Here is a 24,316-nt window from a genome sequence, read left to right as displayed (position 1 = left end):
ACAATATGTTATGTGCCATGTGGCAAAGTATAGAAAAGAAGGGACATTCTTGGGGGAAATGTCAGGGGCATAGAAAAGGCTTCTTCTTTTTTTTAAATACAAGATCGACGCTCGTTTAAGAGCTAGAACTACGGTGGGGATCCACGGTTGAGGACTGCGGTGGGGATCTGTGCAGGTAAGTGCATCAGCATCCTCATCCTTATCCTCTTCCTCTCCCGTTCCCCTCCCCGCGTGTTTTAACTCCACCACATTTGATGAACGCCATGGAGTAATATATAACAAAGATTTTATTCTTTTGGAACGTTCCTTGGAAATATTTTAATCGCCAGGAACGCGACATTTGCATGCTATGTGCTATGAACCCTTTATATGCTATGTGCCATGTGGCAAAGAAAAGAAAAGAATGGACATTCCATAGCTGGTAGAAAATGCCAAACAATAGAAAATAAGAGACGTTCAAAAAATCTCATGTGCATGCTGGACAACCCTTGTATTCTTAGGAGGAACCAAGTAATGCTCTAGAAAAGTTCATAAAAAGGGGCACCCTACATCTGGCAAATAAAATACATTTACTTCTTCATGCAGCTGGATGAATAAAATTGGCACCCCTTTATATGAACTTTTCTAGAGCATTACTTGGTTCCTCCTCAGAACATAAGGGTAGTCCAGCATGCACATGAGATTTTTTTTTAAATGTCTCTTATTTTCTATTGTTTGGCATTTTCTACAAACTATGGAATGTCCCTCCTTTTCTATACTTTGCCACATGGCGCATACCATATAAAGGGGCCTTTTCTGTGCCCCGGACATTTTTCCCAAGAATGTCCCTTCTTATCTATAGTTTACCATATGGCGCATACCATATAAAGGGGCCTTTTCTATGCCCCTGGCATTTCCCCCAATATACATTATAAATACGAACAAAATGCATTTGTTCATCATACAAGACTTTATTGAAGACAATATAAAAGACTTGAAAAAAATATAATCAACCCAGATGGAACTCGAACCCACAATCCCAAGCTTGGGAGTCTGATGCTTTATCCATTAGGCCATTGGGCCATTACAGTAGATTTTTTGTAATAAGAGGTATAAAGTGTGTATATATCTATAATTATATATATAATATACACATGTATATATATATTTATACATATTAAATTTTAAAGCAAAAACTATGGTACTTTGGTGGAATTTGTTTTGAAAGCCATTAATTAGATGTATTGGTCGATGTACCGTATATTCAAAGTTTCAGCTAGCTTCAATATATAGCCTTTGAGATATGAGCGCCAACACATTTTGAGCAGACAGACAGACGGACTGGCAGACACCAACATGAATTTGAGGGTTTTCTAGATAAAACTCAAGAAAGCAGAAACTGACGTTGCTGAAATTTGGAACATATTACCTTGACGTACAACACATTTACTCCTGAAATTTGCAGCCGATTTCGTCCAGTAGAAGCCGAGAAACTATTTTTCAGTCCCCATGTTAAAGTTGCATACAGAGAAATGTTAAAGTTGCATACATAGAGAATACAACAACAACAACAACAACAACAACAACAACAACAACAACAGGCATTTTAAGGCCATTTTCCCTGCAAGAGCGGGGGTTAGCCTTGCGGTCCCCATGACAATCTTCTCCATTTTGCCCTATTTTCTGCATCTCCCCTTGTTAACCCCCTTGCCCGCATTTCTTCTTCGACCATCTTTAGCCAAGTCTTTCTCGGTCTTCCCCGTTCTCTACTTCCTTCTACATTCATTTCCATCACTCTTTTCAACCGGTCACTTTGGGGTGACTGTTCATCCTTCCTCAACACATGACCAAACCATCTCAACCTGTTCCTCTTCACAGCATCAATCACAGGCTCTATTCCCATCATCTTTCGCAATTCATCATTTGTCTTCCTCTCTCAACGATACTCCACACATCCACCAAACCATTCGCATTTCCACCCTTTCCAGCCTTCGTTGCTGCTCTACGTTCATTACCCATGTCTCGCTCCCATAAATCATAACACTTCTCACACATGCAGCATACACCTTTCCCTTCAGCTTCAACGACACTCCCCTCCCCATAGAGAATGCAATAATGAAAAGCAATTACACACAGAACTAAGCAATCGATTCAAATATTGATGAGCCAAAAGACGTCAACAAATAAAACTATAAAATAATGAAAGTTATTTTATTTTTAATGCAGCATTGGCAATTGCAAGAAAATGAAAGGGGATTTGCAAGAACAAGTTATCAGAAATAGGTAAAAACCTAATTAAGAAGAGAGAATTTAAATTAAGCACCACTGCAACCGAATGGTATTTGAAGGAAAAAAGGATTTCGGAAAGCCGAGCCGTCAGCAGAGTTTTTGGACAGGATGTGTTGAGACGTTCAAAACCTTTTATATAAAAAAATAATTTGCTCATGGAAGATCAAAGAGATAACAGTGTGGCAAAGGGGGGAATGAAGAAACTTGCAAAGGAAGAGAAAGGAAGCAGAAAACATAGTAGCCTGCAAGTAAAGGGTGACACCTATCTTCTGTTTACACTTGCTAATCACCTTAAGGGTTAATTAATGAAATGTTGATTAAAAATATACGAGGACGCAATGCAGAAGTGATAGCAAGATTCACCTTTCATATTCCTTGGATTTACGAGTGTGAAATTCATAAGGTTGGATCAAACGGACGAATGGATAATTTACAAACACATGCACTCCAAGCCGGAACATCCACAAGAGAATCATTTGAACCTCCGACGAGCCATTCCACAAATATTATTATTTGCAAAGAAGCATCAAGTAACCTGTACCTTCTTTCACATCTACATAGTCCAAAGATTCAGGCTCAATTTTCACTGTTTGCACCGTTCCTGGAGAAAGAAAACAACAAATAGAGATGGCAACTTTTGATAGCAGTCATATGATAAAGTGACGTCACAAAATCTAGCAAACAAAAACATGGATGGCACCCAAAAGCAAGAAAAATACATAAAATGTCAGCCCCCGTAGTTGTAGTAATTTTGCGGTGCGGAGTTGAAGGCTGTCAGTCAGCCATCTTTGGTCGGATTACAAAACAAAATCTTCTGCATATGTATACTCTCATGTGTCGTCTTTGTGCCAAGTTCAAACAAAATTGGTCCATGTATGTTGAAAAATAGTTGGGGACACGTTTAAGTAACAAAATGGCCGCCAGTCGGCCATCTTGCATCTGATCTCGAAAAAAAAGTAATGTGCATATGTAACCCATCATTCATTATCTGTGTGCCAAATTTGAACAAGATCAGAAAATGCATGTCCGAGAAATGGTTGAGGACGTGGTCAATATCAGGTTGTTTTTTTACAACTAAAATGGCTGCAAGTCTACTAGTCGGCCATCTTTGATCAATCTCAAAATAAAGTGAGGTGCACGTATATGGCATTATGTGCTGTGCTTGTGGTAAGCTTCACCAAAACCGGACCATGAATGGTCATCAAATGGTTGGGGACACGTTTAAGTAACAAAATGGCTGGCAGTTTGAGCACACTTCATTATTAACGTAGCACTCAATGCCCTTCTGCTGTCCAACACATTTGATGTCCATCGACCAAGTCAACCTGACAACTCAGAAGGCACAGAGTCTGAAGATATGGATTTAGATGAAGCAGCCGCAACCCCATGAGATTATGACTGCTGCAGATACAAGCGGCAGAACAGACATGGACAAAGTTGCTGTCCTCTATGAGAAGCTGATGGATGGTTCAATGTCTGTGCCTTCCAGCATGTCTCATGTTCCACCATCGAGCTTACCACCTACATAAGCAGCAGAAAAGTACAACAGCCTCTGTGTGTACTTTCAGGTTCAAGAGTGGAAGGGAACTGGGGATGGACTCCTTCCAAAAGAGTGGGGATGGACTCCTTCCAAAAGAGTGGGGATGGACTCCTTCCAAAAGAGTGGGGATGGACTCCTTCCAAAAGAGTGGGGATGGACTCCTTCCAAAAGAGTGGGGATGGACTCCTTCCAAAAGAGTGGGGATGGACTCCTTCCAAAAGAGTGGGGATGGACTCCTTCCAAAAGAGTGGGGATGGACTCCTTCCAAAAGAGTGGGGATGGACTCCTTCCAAAAGAGTGGGAATGGACTCCTTCCAAAAGAGTGGGGATGGACTCCTTCCAAAAGAGTGGGGATGGACTCCTTCCAAAAGAGTGGGGATGGACTCCTTCCAAAAGAGTGGGGATGGACTCCTTCCAAAAGAGTGGGGATGGACTCCTTCCAAAAGAGTGGGGATGGACTCCTTCCAAAAGAGTGGGGATGGACTCCTTCCAAAAGAGTGGGGATGGACTCCTTCCAAAAGAGTGGGGATGGACTCCTTCCAAAAGAGTGGGGATGGACTCCTTCCAAAAGAGTGGGGATGGACTCCTCCCAAAAGAGTGGGGATGGACTCCTCCCAAAAGAGTGGGGATGGACTCCTTCCAAAAGAGTGGGGATGGACTCCTTCCAAAAGAGTGGGGATGGACTCCTTCCAAAACAGTGGGGATGGACTCCTTCCAAAACAGTGGGGATGGACTCCTTCCAAAACAGTGGGGATGGACTCCTTCCAAAACAGTGGGGATGGACTCCTTCCAAAACAGTGGGGATGGACTTCTTCCAAAACAGTGGGGATGGACTCCTTCCAAAACAGTGGGGATGGACTCCTTCCAAAACAGTGGGGATGGACTCCTTCCAAAACAGTGGGGATGGACTCCTTCCAAAACAGTGGGGGTGGACTCCTTCCAAAACAGTGGGGATGGACTCCTTCCAAAACAGTGGGGATGGACTCCTTCCAAAACAGTGGGGATGGACTCCTTCCAAAACAGTGGGGATGGACTCCTTCCAAAACAGTGGGGATGGACTCCTTCCAAAACAGTGGGGATGGACTCCTTCCAAAACAGTGGGGGTGGACTCCTTCCAAAACAGTGGGGGTGGACTCCTTCCAAAACAGGGGATGGACTCCTTCCAAAACAGTGGGGATGGACTCCTTCCAAAACAGTGGGGATGGACTCCTTCCAAAACAGTGGGGATTGACTCCTTCCAAAACAGTGGGGTTTGACTCCTTCCAAAACAGTGGGGATTGACTCCTTCCAAAACAGTGGGGATGGACTCCTTCCCAAACAGTGGGGTTTGACACCTTCCAAAACAGTGGGGATGGACTCCTTCCAAAACAGTGGGGATGGACTCCTTCCAAAACAGTGGGGATGGACTCCTTCCAAAACAGTGCGGATGGACTCCTTCCAAAACAGTGCGGATGGACTCCTTCCAAAACAGTGGGGATGGACTCCTTCCAAAACAGTGGGGATGGACTCCTTCCAAAACAGTGGGGATTGACTCCTTCCAAAACAGTGGGGATTGACTCCTTCCAAAACAGTGGGGATGGACTCCTTCCAAAACAGTGGGGATGGACTCCTTCCAAAACAGTGGGGATTGACTCCTTCCAAAACAGTGGGGATGGATTCCTTCCAAAACAGTGGGGATGGACTCCTTCCAAAACAGTGGGGATTGACTCCTTCCAAAACAGTGGGGATGGACTCCTTCCAAAACAGTGGGGATGGACTCCTTCCAAAACAGTAGGGATGGACTCCTTCCAAAACAGTAGGGATGGACTCCTTCCAAAACAGTGGGGATGGACTCCTTCCAAAACAGTGGGGATGGACTCCTTCCAAAACAGTGGGGATGGACTCCTTCCAAAACAGTGGGGATTGACTCCTTCCAAAACAGTGGGGATTGACTCCTTCCAAAACAGTGGGGATTGACTCCTTCCAAAACAGTGGGGATTGACTCCTTCCAAAACAGTGGGGATTGACTCCTTCCAAAACAGTGGGGATTGACTCCTTCCAAAACAGTGGGGATGGACTCCTTCCAAAACAGTGGGGATGGACTCCTTCCAAAACAGTGGGGATGGACTCCTTCCAAAACAGTGGGGATGGACTCCTTCCAAAACAGTGGGGATGGACTCCTTCCAAAACAGTGGGGATGGACTCCTTCCAAAACAGTGGGGATGGACTCCTTCCAAAACAGTGGGGATGGACTCCTTCCAAAACAGTGGGGATGGACTCCTTCCAAAACAGTGGGGATGGACTCCTTCCAAAACAGTGGGGATGGACTCCTTCCAAAACAGTGGGGATGGACTCCTTCCAAAACAGTGGGGATGGACTCCTTCCAAAACAGTGGGGATGGACTCCTTCCAAAACAGTGGGGATGGACCCCTTCCAAAACAGTGGGGATGGACTCCTTCCAAAACAGTGGGGATGGACCCCTTCCAAAACAGTGGGGATGGACCCCTTCCAAAACAGTGGGGATGGACTCCTTCCAAAACAGTGGGGATGGACTCCTTCCAAAACAGGGGATGGACTCCTTCCAAAACAGGGGATGGACTCCTTCCAAAACAGGGGATGGACTCCTTCCAAAACAGGGGATGGACTCCTTCCAAAACAGTGGGGATGGACTCCTTCCAAAACAGTGGGGATGGACTCCTTCCAAAACAGTGGGGATGGACTCCTTCCAAAACAGTGGGGATGGACAACTTCCAAAACAGTGGGGATGGTGGGAGAGTGACAAGGGGCTTGTCACTCTCCAGACAGACCTAGCTCCTGCTCCTGAGGAGCTGTTGCAGGTCATCAGGTACCAGACTGGCTGCGCCAGCTTAAGCTTGCAACAGCAGCAGATAACTAATTCGTATAGTTAGAAACGTTAGACCCACCCTATTTATTGTGTGTCTAAAATTCCTCATTCCTGCAAGCCATTGTTTGATGTTTCATTGCTTCGTTTTCTGTCTAAATGTGCCCTTTTTGCGCTGCACTTGGCCATCTCCCCAAAGTGAGGTGGCAAAAGAGGTCACCCTGGTGGCCCGGATGCAGAGGACCCGCGACGCAAGGTGGAAACCAACAGTCGGGTCTTGGACCAATGGCAAATGTGAGGGGAGGGGCATACATTGTCATGTCTGAAGTCGGTGGTGCAGTCTATAAAGGCGTGGGCTGAGAGGAAACACCAACCAAAACCATGGAAGCATTGAGCGGGAGGCTGCACCATGGAAAGTGCCTGAGAGGTAGGCCACACCCTGTCCTGCCCACTACATCGGGCTGTGTCCCTCCCCCCTCGCCCCCCATTCTGCAACAATTTCGGGAATGGGCAGCCTCCTTGTAAACAATTCAGTGAGTTTGGCCAAAAACTCTACTGTCTGTGGCTCCCTTTGTCTTCTATTGTGTCTGAAGGCCAAAGGCACGAGATAATTGGCCCAAAAATTGGCCCAAAAACATCATTGGCCCAAAATCATCATTGGCCCAAAAACGCTCACCAAATCCACCCATAACTTTGCCCTCAACATCGAAGGTTTCCCAGTATCCACCTCCCCTCACATCCGGAATCTTGGCGTCATCTTTGACCAAACCCTCTCCTTCGACAAATACACTAAACAGATCACAAAGTCAGCCTTCTTTCACCTGAAAAACATTGCCCGTCTCCGCTCATCCCTCTCCTCCACGGCTGCAGAAATCCTCATCCACGCCTTCATCACCTCCCGTCTGGACTACTGCAATAGCCTCCTCTATGGTTCACCCTCAACAATCACCAATAAACTCCAATACATTCAGAACTCCGCTGCCCGTCTACTCACCCATTCCCGGACCCGTGACCACATCACCCCCGTCCTTTACAAGCTTCACTGGCTCCCCATCCTCCAGAGAATCCAGTACAAAATCCTCCTCTTGACATACAAAGCCCTCCATAACCTGGCCCCATCCTACCTGGCTGACCTCCTCTCCAGACACACTCCCACCCGCAACCTCCGCTCTGCTGGTACCAACCTCCTGACCCCCTCCATCCGGACCAAATTCAGATCCTGGGGGGACAGGGCCTTCTCCATCGCTGCTCCCACCCTCTGGAACTCACTACCTCACACCATCAGAGACTCTTCCTCACTCACCACATTCAAAACATCACTAAAGACCCACCTGTTCAACACTGCATTCAACATTCAACCCACAGCATTTAACCCCTGACTATCTCTTCTCCTTCTCCCTCCTTTTGCTTTAAATATTTCCCTATTGATTCTTGTCTTTTTGCAATTGTGGTTTTCATGTATTGTTATGCATTATGTTTTCCACTCTGTCAAAGCGCCTTTGGGCTACTTGAAAAGCGCTATACAAAATAAATGAATTATTATTATTATTATTATTATTATTATAATTGATGTTCCCTTTCGTTGTTGGTATTGTGGATGCGTATGCGGAAGTGAGTAATAATTGGCAATTATTGGTGATTGTTTGCTTTTTGTACATTATGTGCCATTTATTTTTACACAAATACACTTTATATACCTGACTTGGTCTCTGACTCATACTGCTAGCTCGCACCGGTTTCATCTGGTGGTTCTCATCTAGTTATGTCAAAGGCAGGTAAATTGATTAATTAGGGAAGATCACATCTTGTCCTTGCCAAGCTTATGACATCACAAGATCTATCACAAGACTGCGTTGTCACGGCACTCGTCCGTCACAAGACATCAAACCACAAGGCAACTTGGACGCAGGTTCCGGTGGGAGGTCTCTCCGGCGGGGGACAGACGTGGTCGCTGTGCGACTCACCAGCTTCAAATTTGGGCAACCGGGTCGGACCGTGTGACCGTAACACTATTGTGGATGGAGGTTATGTTTTCTCCCCTATCTGTTTGTTTGTTTGACTGTGTCTGTGAGCTGCATATCTAAAAAAAGTTATGGATGGATTTAGACGAAATTTGGTGGACAGGTTGGATGTGTGACAAGGACGAATTGATTTGATTTCGGTGAAGATCCGGATCTGGATCCGAGAATTTTTTTTTATCTTCACGTAAGTCTTCACCATCGAGAGATGGGACCAAAAACTTTATACGGCATGTTATTTCATAAGGGTGGAGATGGATTATGACAAAACTTGTTGGATGAGTTGGGTAGGTGACAAGAACAAGCAGATTCAATTTTGGTTATGATCCAGATGCAGATCCGGTCCATCAGTGGAATACAAAACGTGTGAATTGTTAAGACTGGCGGAGGTATGTGCTCTATGAATAAGGCTGAGATTTAAAAAAATCTGGGAAATGAGATAAAAACAACAACCGATGCTGCACAAGCACTGTGCATGATCCAACTAACCCCAAAAGTGCTCAGGGCTTGTCCCTCTAGTTCTGATTGGCCATTGGGATCTCATCGGGCGAGCAGTGGTTCTATGTAGGCTTGTCCTCCCTGCGTCATGCAGGTTTCAATCAGCCATGGGGGAACTCGACCATTAACCACAAGCAGCCACCTATATGCCACCTTATTGTGTGCCACATGCCAACCATAAACCTCTTCACTTAGGCCACAAACATATGCCACTTTCATTGCACGCCTTTTTGAATCTCACAGTGCACCCATTGGCCGATTCAGCCAGACTGATTAGGATTTATGGGCTTGTTTTGACAGCCCCCCCCCCCCCCCCTGTGACCTGGAGCCGACCCCACAATCGCAATCATGGTCGATGCCAATTGGCTCGCCTTTTAAACATGGTGGCATCATTTCATGTCCTTCACTTGTGTGTCTCATTGCACTCTCCCCTTCAATCCTGACCCTCACCTCAAACAGCATATCTGAAGACAGAACTTTGCCTTCAAATCGCATGTACTCAACCCATTGTCCTCTGTCCCATATTGTCTGCATGTAGCCACTGTCTACTAGACTGTGTGTCTCCAACCCAAAAAGGTAGAAAAAGGTTTGTCCAGCCATGATGATGCACGGGCATCAACAAAGGTATTCATACATGCCCACTTCAAAACAAATCCATTTCACAAATATTTTTGTTTGCAAAGGGAAAACAGAAAATACTTCATACCTCGTTCTACATCCACAGGGTCCAAAAATCCAGGCTCAATTTTCACTGTTCTCACCATTCCTGAAGAAAAATTGCATTTGTGTTTACAGACAATGTTAACAGCAAGCAAGTTTTTGAAATACAGTTGTCAAAAACCCAAGGAGAGCGGAACAGGTGGCAAAGAGTCAATTGCTAAAAAGGTGAGCTGAAGGAGAAACGGGTCAATGAGAACACATGCCTGTACCATATTACGAGGTGAGACGTTGCAACAGAAAAGGGGAGCAGGGTCTTAGCAGGTACAGTATAGCTAAGATTTGAATGGGATAGATAACAAGTCGACATTGGACAGACAGCAGACACACGAGGGCCTGGAAGGAAAAACAGAAGATGACAGAATCTGGAAGACTGTCCCACAGGTGTAAGGAAAGTGGGATGCAGGGATGGAACTACTGATGGGTAAGTTTGCATTTACAAAGGGGAGCACAGTGAGGATTTCTATGACAACACATGCCACTTGGGAGGGCAGGAGTCGGGCAGAGTGAACACAGTTGGAGGAGCAAGACCAGAAACGAGGTGGGACTCTCATGTCCTAGTGGTCTTTGATTTTTAGCATTTTTACTTCTGTGTGTAGGTGCTCGATGGGTGTTGTTAATGTGCAACTTGTGACGATGTGAAGGGCTTTGTTTTGTGTGGTCTGCAGGGTGTTGAGATGTGTGTTTGATAGGCTGGAGGCCCAAGATGAGCTGGCATAGTTGATGACTGATATAATGTACTTTACTAAAGTGATGCTGTTTGTGGTGTTAGTGATGCTGTTTCTTTGTGGTGTGCGAAGTCGGTGCCTGCGAGTGCCCTAAATGTGTTCAGCCTGGGTGTGCATGTTTTTAAAAAAATGTTTGTGATGTGATCTGAGATAGACATGGTTGTGCTAAAAGTGACGCTGAGTATTTTTGGGCAGTGTGTGTGTGGAATAGGGATGTGGTTCATGTGATAAGTGGTGCAGCGCTATGTCCTTGGTGTAATTTGTTGGTGAGCCAGGTTTGTAGGGTGCTGAGGAAGGGTTGAAGTTGTGCTGTGGCGGTGTTGATGTTTCTATGAGTAGAGGTGATGGTCATATCATCCGCATATGAGGCTAATTGTATGTTCTCGGGTGGTTGTGGAATGTCGTGCATGAACAGATTAAAGAGTGAGGGGGAGAGGACTGAGCCTTAAGGGACAGCGTTCGGAAAGTATCGTGTGCGGGATGACCTGCCGTTAAAAATCAAGAATGACCGTCTGCATGATAGGTAGTTGGCCAGCGAGCGTTTGGTGTTGTTGTACATGTTTGTGTTGAGTATTTTGTTTGTAAGAGCTTTGGGAGTGCGAGTTCTAAAGGGTAATTCTAAATAAGTAATTCTAAAGGGTAATTCTAAATGGTGAGTCCAAAGGGTAATTCTAAAGGGTGATTCTAAAGGGTGATTCTAAAGGGTGATTCTAAAGAGTGATTCTAACGGGTGATTCTAACGGGTGATTCTAACGGGTGATTCTAACGGGTGATTCTAACGGGTGATTCTAAAGGGTGATTCTAACAGGTGATTCTAAAGGGTAAGTCTAAAGGGTAATTCTAACGGGTGATTCGAAAGGGTGATTCGAAAGGGTGATTCTAAAGGGTGATTCTAACGGGTGATTCTAAAGGGTGATTCTAACGGGTGATTCTAAAGGGTGATTCTGAAGGGTGATTCTAACGGGTGATTCTAAAGGGTGATTCTAAAGGTTGATTATGAAGGGTAATTCTAAAGGGCGAGTCTAAAGGGTGATTCTAACGGGTGATTCTAAAGGGCAATTCTAAAGGGTGAGTCGAAAGGGTGATTCGAAAGGGTGATCCGAAAGGGTGATTCTAAAGGGTGATTCTAACGGGTGAGTCGAAAGGGTGATTCTAAAGGGTGATTCTAACGGGTGATTCTAAAGGGTGATTCTAAAGGGTGATTCTAACAGGTGATTCTAAAGGGTGATTCTAAAGGGTGATTCTAACGGGTGATTCTAACAGGTGATTCTAAAGGGTGAGTCTAAAGGGTGATTCTAACGGGTGATTCTAATGGGTGATTCTAACGGGTGATTCTAAAGGGTGATTCTAAAGGGTGATTCTAATGGGTGATTCTAATGGGTGATTCTAACGGGTGATTCTAAAGGGTGATTCTAAAGGGTGATTCTAACGGGTGATTCTAACGGGTGATTCTAAAGGGTGATTCTAAAGGGTGATTCTAACGGGTGATTCTAACGGGTGATTCTAAAGGGTGATTCTAAAGCGTGATTCTAAAGGGTGATTCTAAAGGGTGATTCTAAAGGGTGATTCTAAATGGTGATTCTAAAGGTTGATTATGAAGGGTAATTCTAAAGGGTGATTCTAACGGGCGATTCTAAAGGGCAATTCTAAAGGGTGAGTCGAAAGGGTGATTCTAAAGGGTGATTCTAAAGGGTGATTCTAAAGGGTGATTCTAACAGGTGATTCTAAAGGGTGATTCTAAAGGGTGATTCTAACGGGTGATTCTAACGGGTGATTCTAACGGGTGATTCTAAAGGGTGATTCTAAAGGTTGATTATAAAGGGTAATTCTAAAGGGTGATTCGAAAGGGTGAGTCGAAAGGGTGATTCTAAAGGGTGATTCTAACGGGTGAGTCTAAAGGGTGATTCTAAAGGGTGATTCTAAACGGTGATTCTAAAGGGTAATTCTAAAGGGTGATTCTAAACGGTGATTCTAAAGGGTGATTCTAAAGGGTGATTCTAAAGGGTGATTATAAAGGGCAATTCTAAAGGGCAATTCTAAAGGTTAATTCCAAAGGTTAATTCTGAAGGTTAATTCTAAAGGGTAATTCTAAAGGGCAATTCTAAAGGTTAATTCTAAACGTTAATTCTAAAGGTTAATTCTAAAGGTTAATTCTAAAGGTTAATTCTAAAGGTTAATTCTGAAGGTTAATTCTGAAGGTTAATTCTAAAGGGCAATTCTAAAGGGCAATTCTAAAGGGCAATTCTAAAGGGCAATTCTAAAGGTTAATTCTAAAGGTTAATTCCAAAAGGTTAATTCTAAAGGTTAATTCTAAAGGTTAATTCTAAAGGTTAATTCTAAAGGTTAATTCCAAAAGTTAATTCTAAAGTTTAATTCTAACCGTTAATTCTAAAGGTTAATTCTAAAGGTTAATTCTAAAGTTTATTTCTAAAGGTTAATTCTAAAGGTTAATTCTAAAGGTTAATTCTAAAGGTTAATTCTAAAGGGTAATTCTAAAGGTTAATTCTAAAGGTTAATTCTAAAGGTTAATTCTAAAGGGTAATTCTAAAGGGTAATTCTAAAGGGCAATTCTAAAGGGTAATTATAAAGGTTAATTCTAAAGGTTAATTCTAAAGGTTAATTCTAAAGGTTAATTATAAAGGTTAATTCTAAAGGTTAATTCCAAAAGTTAATTCTGAAGGTTAATTCTAAAGGTTAATTCTAAAGGTTAATTCTAAAGGTTAGTGCTGAAGGTTAATTCTAAAGGTTAATTCTCAAGGTTAATTCTAAAGGGTAGTTCTAAAGGGTAATTCTAAAGGTTAATTCCAAAAGTTAATTCTGAAGGTTAATTCTAAAGGTTAATTCTAAAGGTTAGTGCTGAAGGTTAATTCTAAAGGTTAATTCTAAAGGTTAATTCTCAAGGTTAATTCTAAAGGTTAATTCTAAAGGGTAGTTCTAAAGGGTAATTCTAAAGGTTAATTCTAAAGGTTAATTCTAAAGGTTAATTCTAAAGGTTAATTCTAAAGGTTAATTCTAAAGGTTAATTCTAAAGGTTAATTCCAAAGGTTAATTCCAAAGGGTAGTTCTAAAGGGTAATTATAAAGCGTTTCGTTCCTTTCTGGGCTTTGCCTATTTAATATCAAAAATGCGAAACTGAACCGCTTCCTCCGGACATCGGTACAATTTTTTTATGCAGTGCAGTGATGTTAGCGGATTTCCAAGCAGATGGCGGCACAAATGATGGGGTGAAAAGGGCAGGGGGTGGGGGGTAATGTGCATGAGCAGCAGAGCAGGTTTTTAGGACACGTGAGCTGATGTCATCCAGTCCAGTAATTCGGTTGGATTTGTCTTCCAGGTGGCTCATACCAACTTTGGGTGGATTTTGCTTCCAGGAAGAGAAAGCAAATTTTTTTCAAGGAAACTGCCTCACCACAGGATTTGGAGTACCATGGGCGAGCAGGGTAGGATAACTGAAAACAAGATGCGTTGAATCTATGCATAAGAGAACAGGTTTCTGTGGGAGAATTCCCAGGCTGAGTTATTAGCAGGGGCGGCAGGTACAGGAGACTGATCCTGAAGAGAGAATGGCAGTTTGCAGTCCCTTCCAGGCTGCCGCAGTGAACTTTCAGATTCACCGGTGCAGAAGCATCTCTCTGAGAATAGCTTGTGATGTTGACTCTCACAAGCACATGATCAGATGAATCAATGGAGACAGGAAGAGCCGGAGACATTAGTGAGGAAATTGGTCATCACCAAATCCAGAAGGGAGGATTTTCTATTTGCAGAAATCCGGATGGGAAGGTTCGCAGATCGAGTCAGTTGCATGGAGTCGCAGCCAAATGTACCAATGGGGTTGGGAGGTGCAAGAACAGTACATGGACAATGAAAAATGGAGTTCTCCAAGTAAAGTGAAACGTTTCCACTTGGATGGGGTTCAGACCTATGAAACCAGGGAGGATATATGACAACAGTCAGGGAGGATATATTATTTTAAACATTTTGGAATCGTATCAGCCGAGCATAATGGCCCATCAGTTAAAACTATATGCACCACCACACCCGATACCTGCAGGACCCGCCACGCTGGCACCACCACACCCGATACCTGCAGGACCCGCCACACCCGATACCTGCAGGACCCGCCACGCTGGCACCACCACACCCGAATACCTAAAAAACACATCTGAGTTGGCCTCCAAAGCCAGTCGCCAACTGGGCATCCTCCGTCGTGCAAGGTTCTTCCATGGCACACATGACCGTTATTATCTACCTACAAGGCCGTTATCCACAGCTTGATGAAGTATTGCTCTCTCCTTTGGGCTGGCACCGCTGTCGCACACCTTGCTCAGCTCGACGCTGTGGAAACCAAGGCCTTTAAAATGATGATGAAAATGATTGCCATCCCCCATGATGAAGGTGAATCTCAGGGCCTGTTATTTTCACATCACAAACAGGTCAATGGTCCGTCTGTCTTATACTGCCTCCTTTCTGGTCTTGCATGACCACATATTCATGAAACTGATTCGTAAGATTCTCCACAGACTTAATGCCCACAGCATTCTTACGAAAAGTTGTTTAAAATGCAATTTGACGTCTTTGTATACCCAGAATGCGAGCACAGTCAATGAATACTTATCCTCACATCAGTCACAGTTGCTTCAGACGAGTGCGGCTGTGAATCTCAATCTCAATTGCTGGCACTAACTGAACCACCTTTCGAGGCCATTTTTTCCCCGCAGAGCAGGGGTTTGCCTTTTTCGGGCACCGTGGTCCCCTTTTTGTAGCAATGTTTTACAGCCGGATGTCCTTCCTGCCGCCAACCCTGTTAGTCGCCTCTTGCAACACACAGGGAATTACCAGCGAACTGGTACTCAATTTGCTGACCTCAGAAGGATGACAGGCTGAGTCAACCCCCCTGGCGTTAATTCAGCGATCGACCCGGATTCGAACCCAGGATCCTAGGATCCCAAGCTGGCACCCAAACCGATAAGCCAACACCAGGCTTAATTGCTGTGTTAATGATTCGTCACTTTTGTTGTAGTGGTTTTCATCCACTGTAAGCATTTTTGGTTCCATGTACTATTATTGTTATCGTTTAAGTGAAATGGAGATAACTGTTTTCAAAAGGTAAAAAAAATTAGTGTTTTAAAAGAAGCCGGAAACCGGATCGGGAGAAAACCGGACGAAGAGGAAGAAGAGGCGGAGCAAGTGAGGTCGAGAAGAAGCCGAGCTGCTTTGAGGTCTTGAGCAAACGCTGGCGAACGGGGGGTCACGAGCGAACTTTGGGTTTCCTGGGAAAGGGATTCCTGTGACAGAGTGGTTATCGCTGTGACAGATAAACCTGCGTGACAGGTTTTGCGGTTGATTCCGAAGAGAATCGTTGTTGAAGTGCAGGTACGCCTTCAGTACAGGCCCGTCGGCCATTTTGCCTCACGCCCGATTTCGCATCGCTTCTGGCTTTTCACCGCGCTCCAACCATTTCACCGCATCCAGCCGTTCGCCTGGTTTGCGTGTGTAACGTGGCTTTTGAGTGGGAATTTGCGGTTCGCCGTTTGGGAGCCGTTGAACGTTCATACCCAAAGGTGTGATTTCCCAGTCACCTCTTGAGGGCACCTTTGCCAATCTTTGGCAGCGTGACTCAGCCGAGTTGGATTCTGGTCTCGATACGACATCGTTCTTAAGATCACCGGAGCGTGGATCGACTTTGACTTGGTGCAGGGACAGAGACATTGGGAATGTTATTTTCGCTCACTTGAAGCAGAGTGAGTTATATTGTATGAAACTGATGGTACCATCATAGGAATGATATATTTGTTGTACAATTGATTAATATTGTTTTTGTGCTGTTATTCTTGCGTGACCTTAATACAATAATTGTTTGTTGGTAACAATTGGTGTGGTTTCACCATTGGTCTTTGACACACAGAATAACACATCTTTCTGCCATGACTCCTTTCGGGGCTCAGAGGTACACCGTGACCGGGGTTTGTGGAGGAGCACGTAACAGAAATTGGGGGCTCGTCCGGGATAGAATTCCCTAACATTCCCAAAATTCCCAAATTTGGAATTTTCTAACATTCCCAAATTTTTCAAAAAATTGGAACTTTTTTTGTGTGAAGGTTAACAGGTGCTAACTGATAGTCACCATGGTGTTTGACGCAGAAAGGTTTGCGGCGTACCCTAATGAGGCACAGTTCCAAGCGTTAAAAAGTTCGGAACTCATGATATTGGCCAAATATTGTAACTTGGAGGTCCGAGTTAGTATGAAGAAAGCAGAGATTCAGACCTTGGTGGTAGAATCTCTAGTGGGACAAGGAACATGGGAAGAGGTAGCCTTGGATTGGTTACCAGAGGAAAAAGGAAATGTGGAGCTCCGGAAAATGGAGATGCAACTGCAGAGCCAGGAAAGGTTAAAACAGTTGGAATGGAAAGCGGAAAAGAAAAGAGCAGAACAGGGACGAGAACTCGAGGAAAGAAGAGCAGAGGAAAGAGCAGAGGAAAGGAGAGCTGCAAAGGAACTCGAGGAGAGAAGAGCAGAGGAAAGGAGAGCTGAAGAAGAAAGAAGAGCAGAGGAAAGAGCAGAGGAAAGGAGAGCCCGACAGGGAGTTAAAGGAACGGGACATGGAGTATCAGAGGGAACTTAAACTTAAGGAGCTGGAATTATTGGGGGAACGGAGAGAAGTAGTATCCATGCCGGTTAGTTCGACAACTAGTCAGAACTCTTGGGATGTTGGTAGGCATGTGAGGCTGGTTCCACCCTTCAATGAAAAGGAGGTAGCCAAGTTATTTTTACATTTTGAGAAGGTGGCTCAAATGCTAAAATGGCCTGTGGGGTCCTGGACTATGTTAGTGCAAAGTGTTCTGGTGGGTAAAGCTCAAGATATCTATTCGGCTTTACCGATTGACCAATGCGCAGATTATGAGATAGTGAAGAAAGCCATTCTCAAAGCCTATGACTTGGTCCGTGAAGCTTACCGGCAAAAATTCAGGAATGCCAGGAAGAGCCAGAGTGAGACCCATGTGGAGTTTGCCAGAATGAAGGAAACCATGTTTGATAGGTGGTGTGACTCGAAGGAGATTGGGAAAGACTTCAACCTGTTACGACAATTGATCTTGGTGGAGGAATTCAAACAGTGTGTCCACGTGGACATTAAAGTACATCTGGATGAAAAAAAAGTACCGGAGTTGTATGAGGCAGCAACTGTGGCAGATGACTATGCCTTGACACACAGGATGGGGTTCCACAAACCTAACTTCCCGCCTAGAGATAGCCAGGGGAGTTATGGTAAATCAGGTTCGGAGAACAGATTTTCATGGAGGCGGCCTAGAGAGGACTATGGGGACAAATCTGATACCGCGACTTTTAGGGATCAGAAGACTGCAGTTCCAAGACATACCTATCTTCCGGGGGGCCCGAGGCAGACCATGAGTTTTTCCTTCGGGCCGACTTGCTCTTTTTGCAAGAAACCTGGGCATTTGATGTCCCAATGTTACGCCCTGAAAAGGAAAAATCAGGAGCGGAGTCAAACTAGTGCAACTCCGAATGCGTTGGCCAATGCGAGAAATCGTCCTTGGAGGACAGTGCCTTGTGAAGGTTCCCGTGCCAAAGTTACGGCATCACAGAACGACCTTGTCCAAGAGGGTTACAAACCTTTTATTTCCGAGGGGTTTGTGTCACTGGATGGGGACTTGACTAACCAGAGACCTGTTAGGGTATTGAGGGCCACAGGAGCACATCAATCTTTGATGCTTGAGGGCATTTTGCCATTGTCAGAGAAGACGGCAACTGGTGTTAGTGCTCTTTTACAGGGGGTTGGTGGCTATGTTAAAGCTCCTCTTCATGTCATCCATTTAGAGTCTGAGTTGGTGTCAGGACCGGTCACTGTGGGGTTACAAGCCACTCTTCCTGGAGAGGGAATGTCTTTCATTATCGGGAATGATTTGGCCGGTGGTCGAGTTTCTGGTAATCCGATGTTGGTTGAAAAGCCCAGTATGGAAAATAACACAGCACAGTTAGAGCAGGAGATTCCGGGTATCTTTCCATCCTGTGCAGTGACTCGTGCTATGGGTAGGAAGCGCTCTGAAGAGAAGGAGAAGGAAGGTGATGTGGATTTGGGTTCCTTAGAGGTATTGGAGGAAAAGTCTGGAAGAGATAATAGGAAAGAGAGCAACATCAAGGAACCTAAGGAAAAGGTGGCATCTGGACCAAAAGAGGAAATGGAGTGTCCGTCGGAGACATCTGGGAACGAGGTTGAACAAACGGTGCTTGTCCGAAAGAGACTTGTTGAAGAACAACACAGAGATTCAGAGCTCCGGAGTTTGATTGATAAAGCCGTTACGGAGGAAGAGGCTATGAAGATACCTGTTGGTTACTTCATGAAAGGGGAAATACTCATGAGAAAATGGAGACCACCGGAGGTGCCAGCAAATGATGAGTGGAAAGTTCATTACCAAATTGTGGTACAACCGCCGTACCTGAAGGAGATATTGAGTTTGGCGCATGAGACACCTTTGGCTGGGCACCTTGGAGTGAACAAGACATGTGACAGAATATTGGTACATTTTTTCTGGCCAGGATTGCGACGTGATGTGGCGGAGTTCCGTAAATCTTGCCATTCTTGCCAGCTGGTGGGAAAACCTAATCAGAAAGTCCCATCCGCACCTTTAAAACCAATTCCAGCTTTTGAAGAGCCATTCAGCCGTGTCATTATTGACTGTGTAGGCCCTTTACCTAAAACTAAGGCTGGACATCAGTATTTGCTGACCATCATGTGCGCTTCTACAAGGTTCCCAGAGGCAGTGCCTCTTGGAAAAATTACTGCGGCAGTTATTGCGAAGGCCTTGATTAAATTTTTCACTTTGGTTGGCCTACCTAAGGTCATCCAGTCTGATCAGGGTACCAATTTCATGTCAATGCTTTTTCAGCAAGTGGTACACCTGTTGGGAGTGGAGCAGGTAAAATCGAGTACTTACCATCCCGAGAGCCAAGGGGCCTTGGAAAGGTTTCACCAGACATTGAAGAATATGATCAGAACGTATTGTTTTGAATGTGACAAGGATTGGGATGAAGGAATACCCTTATTGTTGTTTGCTACGAGGGAATCCGTTCAGGAGTCATTGGGATTCAGTCCTTTTGAACTTGTGTTTGGACACACCATTCGAGGACCATTGAAATTGGTGAAAGAACAGTGGCTACAGGAGGAGTCACAGTCAACAGTGGTGGAGTATGTGTCAACGGTTAGGCACAGATTGGCAAAGGCTTGTGAAGTTGCGAGAAGAAACTTGAAAGTGACACAGGATAAAATGAAAGTGAGATATGACAAGAAATCTCAGATAAGAAATTTCAGTCCTGAGGACCGAGTGTTAGTGTTGCTTCCTGTTCCAGGTCAGCCACTACAGGCTAGGTATTTTGGTCCCTATGCAATCGAAAGGAGGGTTAATGAAACAGATTTCGTGGTGACAACTCCCGACCGACGGAAAAAGCGGCAGCTGTGTCATGTCAACCGACTGAAGAAATATTATGAGAGGAAGCCTGTGAAAAAAATGGTTCCTGTCTCACCTGTCGTGCCTGTAGTTGGGTGCAAGAGAATCCAGAGTTAAAACTCTTCACTGATCACAACCCCTTAACCTTCATTCAAAAAATGAAAAATAAAAATCAGAGGTTGATGAGATGGAGTTTGGCTTTGCAGGAGTTCAACTTGGAAATTGAGCATGTAAAGGGCAGGGACAATGTCGTTGCTGATGCTTTATCCAGAGTAAACTAACTTTTGAAAATTCCTGTAGGTTGTTTGGAAGTTTTGTTGCTTTATTCTGGGGAATATTAATTATTGTTTCTCACGTGAATTGATCATTTGGGTGTAAGTTTTACTTTTGTTTGTTAAAAGGGTTTGTGCAGGAAAAGAAAGTTTTCACTATGTTCCAAATTTCTTTCTTGACGGGGGGAAGTGTTACGGATTCGTCACTTCCGTTGTTGTGGTTTTCATCCACTGTAAGCATTTTTGGTTCCATGTACTATTATTGTAATCGTTTAAGTGAAATGGAGATAACTGTTTTCAAAAGGTAAAAAAAATTAGTGTTTTAAAAGAAACCGGAAACCGGATCGGGAGAAAACCGGACTAAGAGGAAGAAGAGGCGGAGCAAGTGAGGTCGAGAAGAAGCCGAGCTGCTTTGAGGTCTTGAGCAAACGCTGGCGAACGGGGGGTCACGAGCAAACTTTGGGTTTCCTGGGAAAGGGATTCCTGTGACAGAGTGGTTATCGCTGTGACAGATAAACGTGCGTGACAGGTTTTGCGGTTGATTCCGAAGAGAATCGTTGTTGAAGTGCAGGTACGCCTTCAGTACAGGCCCGTCGGCCATTTTGCCTCGCGCCCGATTTCGCATCGCTCCAGGCTTTTCACCGCCCTCCAACCATTTCACCGCATCCAGCCGTTCGCCTGGTTTGCGTGTGTAACGTGGATTTTGAGTGGGAATTTGCGGTTCGCCGTTTGGGAGCCGTTGAATGTTCAAATGTTCAAGGGGTTCATGACATATGGTAAGTTTGATTTTTTTTTTCGTTGAGCGGTTTCATAGAGAAAGATGTCAAAAGTTTTCCCTCTAATACAATATTGTGACCTATGCCGTCAGAGTTGGCAATAAAATATTCTCTATGGGGAGTCCCTCCTATGTTTAAAGTTTTGCATTGATCGGACAAGCAGATACAGAGAAAACCTTTTTTAAAGTGAAAATATACAGACAGACAGACACCCGCAATAGTCTCGCATCCCCCTTCGGGGCGAGACTAAAAACCCTGGTGTGTTTATATCAATGTATATATTTTCACATCCATGTACTTCCTTTGTCGATGAGCAAACATGGACATCGTAATATCATACTAAAATGAAAAACTCGGTGAAGCGTTCGGTGAAGCCATTTGACAATACGTCTATTCATTTCATACTATTGGAATGTACCTTTTAAACCTTTCGATCCTTCAGACTGCTGAAACCCCTTAGACCTTCGAAGATCCTTTTAAAGCCCCCAAGACCCTTAAGACCCCCAGAGACCTTAAGGATCCTTATGACCCCAAGACTCTTAAAGACTCCAAAGACCTTTTAAGACCCCAAAGACCCGTAAGACCCTGAAGACCCATAAGGCACCGAAGACCCATAAGACCGTCTAACACCCTTTAAGACCCCGAAGAGCTTTTAAGACCTCAAAGACCCTTTTTACCTTTAAGACCCTTTCAACACTTCAGGGCACTTTTAGATCGCTTCACCCTTTAGTTTAGACATTTTATACCCTTTGAACCTTTACACCCCTTAAGTCCATTTAGACCCCTTACACCCTTCAGACAGATTAGACAGCTTGGACCCTTGACCATTTTGAGCTTTAGACCACTTGGACCTTTTTAGATCCTTTTGATATGCTTGAGAGATTCGACCCTTTCAACCCCTTCGACCCAAACTACTATTGTACAGTACCGTTCAGACTTTTCAACCATGTCAAACTTTTTTAAAGCGCACACCACGTAAATGGCGTCGGAAGACCATCGGATCTATAGTCGTCTTACGAAACACAGACTATACGTTTTTCAGCAAGTAATGCACAAACTCGACCCACACATAGGGTGGGTACTCTGCTCGTAGTGTAAAATACAGCGTGTCTTCGTGTTTGATTATGGAGTCAAACGGCTTGGCCAATCTCCACCAAACTTTGCAGACGTGCTGGGAGTTCGTGGGGTCAGGTCATGGGCACAAAGAAACCCCCATCACCCACATTTGTCTCATTTGTGGAACCAACTGCATGTGTTTGTTCTTATGCTATAATAATTCAGCCTTCACCACCTTTGCCAAAACTGAGGACCAATTTACCATCATGCCTTACCATCCTCTTGGTCTATTGCCTCCCCTTCAAGACCATCGGAGTTCTCATCCTCTATTTTGATCTGCAAAATTTCAAATCTTTCCATCTTTTCACCATCCTCGGCACAATCACCTGCAAAAGGAACATCAGAAGCTCAATCAGCACTGTCAAACTACCAGAAAACCTGTTAAGTCTTGGAATATTTTTTGGGGATTTCCACCAATTCCAAAATTCACCAAAATTACAAATACCATGACCAAATAAAAAGTTTATTATATGACTCTGGGCACTTTTGGGTGACGGATCAAGTATTACTCAAAGGAGAGGGACAATGGCCTTCGGCCTGTTACGTATTTAGGTGATGCTTTAAACAATGATGAGGGATAACCAAGTAACAAAACATGTATAGATTATAGTTTGGACCTGAAATCAACATTAAACACACAAGAAGGGAAAATAACAAGGATTGTGCTGCGGAAACTCGATGAGTGCGAGCAAGAATACCGGGATCCATTGGAGGATGAACAATGTGCAGAAGAAGAAGAAGAAGAACCGGGAGGGTAACCCAGATGGTGCGAGCGTGTTGTTGGTGAGGAGAGCGTCGGTTCCTGCGTTGTTATGGAGATTTGAAGCGTCGGGGAAACCGCATCAGGAGATGGAAAAAAAAACCAGGCGTGAGAACACCGTCGGCGGTGATCTGTGGTGACGCGATGCTGCACCGAGGGGAGCGGGAAGGTCAATCCACCGAGCGTCCCGAGAAACCGAGTGCGGACGGGATCGCGAGGTGGAGGGACAAGATCACGTGCTCAAGATTCCGGCGTCATTTGCACACGTTCAGTCACCAAGCTCGGCTAATTAAACGTCCTCCTCCAATAAGACGCCGGAGGGTGCTCATTTCTTCATAACGTCGAGAGTATGGAATTCCCGCTTGAGAGAATGGTCCTGAAAGCGTTGAGGATTTCGTATGCATGATGTCACTTCCGCCGAGGGCGGTGATTTGAGATTCGACTGCGTTGCCTGTGGCGGCAATTTGACATCACGTGACCTCTCTTCTCTTCACCTTTTGTGCTTGGCTCCGCTGATGAGTGGATAATTACAAACGATACCATTCAAATGTATCAATGCAAAAGCACACAATTTCAAAACCCTGTCCCTTAATGTAGCAACAGAAATACAATACAAATTCCATTATAAAACAAAACAGAGACAATACCCCTGGGTGCTCACCTTGTAGAACAAGCATTCTGAGTATTGCGCTGCAATACATGTCCCCTACCGGCAGTCTGTCGTCCAGAAAACTGTTGGGGCAGCCTGCACGTATTGCACTGTGTGAATTATATAATTACCAACTCACGATCTGAGGTAACTCGGCTAAAAATTATCCGATTTGCACCAAATAAAGTTCATGAATGGTTGCACAGACCCCTACTTCTCACTAAAAGGGGAAACAGAATGTAAATTGGAGTTAAAATAAGCCCGCAAGGTCGCTCCGTGGAGCAGCCTGCACGTATTGCACTATGTGTGAATTATATAATTATCAACTCACGATCTGAGGTAACTCGGCTAAAGATTATCCGATTTGCACCAAATAAAGTGCATGAATGGTTGCACAGACCCATACTTCTCACTAGAAGGGTAAAAATAATGTAAATCGGAGTTAAAATAAGCCCGCAAGGTCGCTCCATGGAGCAGCCTGCACGTATTGCACTATGTGTGGATTATATAATTACCAACTCACGATCTGAGGTAACACGGCTAAAAATTATCCGATTTGCACCAAATAAAGTTCATGAATGGTTGCACAGACCCCTACTTCTCACTAAAAGGGGAAAAGGAATGTAAATTGGAGTTAAAACAAGGAATATTAACAGCTTTGACTTACCGCACTCCAAATTATAGTCCGGAA

The 24,316-nt window shown here is 44.4% G+C and overlaps 1 protein-coding gene across 2 annotated transcripts in view; it reads right to left on the bottom strand.

Moving 5' to 3' along the window:
- LOC137414634 (uncharacterized) overlaps positions 1 to 23,388 on the bottom strand; it is a 42,910-nt gene extending 19,522 nt beyond the window's left edge. For both annotated transcript variants that reach the window (XM_068100141.2, XM_068100146.2), the window contains exons 1-4: positions 22,915 to 23,388; positions 22,432 to 22,542; positions 9,852 to 9,911; positions 2,810 to 2,869 (exon numbers count right to left, since the gene is read on the bottom strand). In XM_068100141.2, the coding sequence (XP_067956242.2) occupies positions 2,810 to 2,869; positions 9,852 to 9,911; positions 22,432 to 22,542; positions 22,915 to 22,924 (241 nt within the window). In that variant the 5' untranslated portion in view covers positions 22,925 to 23,388. The remainder of the gene's footprint in view (positions 1 to 2,809; positions 2,870 to 9,851; positions 9,912 to 22,431; positions 22,543 to 22,914) is intronic.
- Positions 23,389 to 24,316: the final 928 nt, after the last annotated feature.

Source organism: Myxine glutinosa, chromosome 1 (genome assembly GCF_964187855.1).
Source record: "Myxine glutinosa chromosome 1, kmMyxGlut1.1, whole genome shotgun sequence".
Taxonomy (NCBI): Eukaryota; Metazoa; Chordata; class Myxini; order Myxiniformes; family Myxinidae; genus Myxine; species Myxine glutinosa.
Note: the sequence above shows the minus strand (reverse complement) of the source record. Positions and strands in the feature narration are given on the sequence as shown.